General features: G+C 37.5%; 1 protein-coding gene across 1 annotated transcript; it reads left to right on the top strand.

Annotated features, from left to right (window-relative positions):
• The first annotated feature begins 324 nt into the window (after positions 1-324).
• On the top strand, positions 325-2,028 carry LOC117334894 (circumsporozoite protein-like). Its single transcript, XM_033894736.1, has 2 exons — positions 325-416; positions 1,458-2,028. Exons 1-2 carry the CDS (start codon positions 325-327, stop codon positions 2,026-2,028), a joined length of 663 nt encoding a protein of 220 aa, XP_033750627.1.
• Positions 2,029-2,243: the final 215 nt, after the last annotated feature.

The raw sequence follows: 2,243 nt of genomic DNA on the forward strand, positions 1-2,243 counted from the left end.
ACATTAGATTTTGTTATTGTTAAATACTTTCCTATTTTTTTCCGAATTTCAAACTTGTGTAACGGAATAATTTAAAACTTACTAGCATTATTGCAGTAGTAACGTTAATCAAATTCATACGAATGTCTTTATAATACTTACATCTAGTGATAAAATTGAATTAATTTTCTTTATTATTCTCGTTGCATGAAATAATCGTTTTGTCTTCCAATGGTACATTGACATCATTGGGAGGCTGTGTGAGGCTGTAGGATGCTGTGAGAGGCTATAGGAGGCTGTGGAAGGCTGTAGGAGGCTATTGGAGGTTGTGGGGGCTGTATGAGAATGTGGGAGGCTGTAGGATGCTGTTTGAGACTGTTGGAGGCTGTGGGAGGCTGTAGGATGCTGTTGGAGACTGTTGGAGGCTGTGGGAGGCTGTAGGAGGCTATGTCATGTACAACAAAGCATTTTCACTTCATTAGAATTATAAAGGCTATGAAAGGGAACATGGAAGTTTTTTTGCCCTTCTTTTTAATAACAACTTAAATCAAATTCATCAATATAGGTACATGTATCTACCTATAGTGCAAGTAACCCAAACCTGGATTGTGCAGCAGTATGCTTTAATCAATGGGTTTGTCTACAGTAGCCTTTTGCATGGAGAAAACTATATTTGATCAGGGATATAGCATTTTAAAGCTTCTGCCAATTGCCATGGTAAAGGTGATTAGAGGGGACACGTGTAGAAACATGCAGTTGATTGATCGCTTCAATAATCAAGCGTTTGCAGAAATAATGAATACAATTTTCGAACTCCGTTAAGGTGATGAAATTGATTTGTCCATCAGTTTTAACATCATTTAAAAAGGCATATACTTTAAATATATCACATGCTAATAATGCTGATGTCTTATCGCAATTTTAGTTTCAGAACTTTCGTCAATTGGTGTCACATGCTGGTACACATTCCTACATAATTCTACAGGAGTACTTGATGATTTTCACCTTCAGTTCAACTCTTTTATAAATTTATCAATTTCTGGAAACACAGGATCAACATATGACGAAAGTTATCAAGTTTTATCGGCCTGTATTCTTGATTCAAATCTCGAATATGAAAGAACTTTTAAACTAAACAAGCGGATGGTGAGACATGAAGGTTATTTCAATGACAATTAAATCAGCACTGTTTTTTTTTGCAAATCGCTGACGTTTGAGAAATAAAAGTAGTTAGTAAGTATAAAAGTACATATATATAGTCACTGTGTCAATTTTAATCTAGTGATTATTAAGAGGAATTAAAAAAATAGTAATTAACAGCGAAATTGGAAAAGGTTGAGTAGCTTTGATATTTGAATTACTTAGTGATGGATATCTTTAGTTGTAAATATGGCATCCGTTTACATATTAAAGAAAAAAATATAAACTGATAAAATAAGGTACACATATTACAGATAATATAAATCTCCTCATGTCAGACGAAATGAATCCTATGGCTCTAGACCAAACGAAACACCTCAAGCTAGTCCACATAAAACACCTCAAGCTAGTCCACACGAAACACCTCAAACTAGACCACACGCAACACCTCAAGCTAGTCCACACGAAACACCTCAAGCTAGTCCACACGAAACATCTCAAGCTAGTCCACACGAAACACCTCAAGCTAGTCCACACGAAACATCTCAAGCTAGTCCACACGAAACATCTCAAGCTAGTCCACACGAAACACCTCAAGCTAGTCCACACGAAACATCTCAAGCTAGTCCACACGAAACACCTCAAGCTAGTCCACACGAAACATCTCAAGCTAGTCCACACGAAACATCTCAAGCTAGTCCACACGAAACATCTCAAGCTAGTCCACACGAAACATCTCAAGCTAGTCCACACGAAACATCTCAAACTAGTCCACACGAAACACCTCACGCTACACCTCATCAAACACCATGTACCACACCATCACGAAACACCTCGAGCCATGCACACCACACAAGGACCTCGCGCCAACGAAACACATCTCAAGCTAGACACACAAACTATACATGACAGTCCACGGTTATTAAACTTATCACAGCAGTCACAGGTTTATTAAACTTATCCAAGCTAGTACACAGGTCTTCACTATACACGAACATTGTTTTATTAAACTCTCAGACTAGTACACACGTTTTAATTTAACTATCCACACGGACATTACACAGCTTTTACGATAAACTTAACACGGACAGACACAGGTAACTATCCACAGAGATACAAGCTAT

This window comes from Pecten maximus, chromosome 9 (assembly GCF_902652985.1).
Source record: "Pecten maximus chromosome 9, xPecMax1.1, whole genome shotgun sequence".
NCBI lineage: Eukaryota > Metazoa > Mollusca > Bivalvia > Pectinida > Pectinidae > Pecten > Pecten maximus.

Bases quoted from the DNA above. Each gene is read 5' to 3' on its own strand.
- LOC117334894 (XM_033894736.1), top strand. From the start codon at position 325: ATGTGGGAGGCTGTAGGATGCTGTTTGAGACTGTTGGAGGCTGTGGGA. The intron at 417-1,457 runs GTAGGAGGCTAT...TCCTCATGTCAG, and splicing joins GTTGGAGGCTGTGGGAGGCT to ACGAAATGAATCCTATGGCT.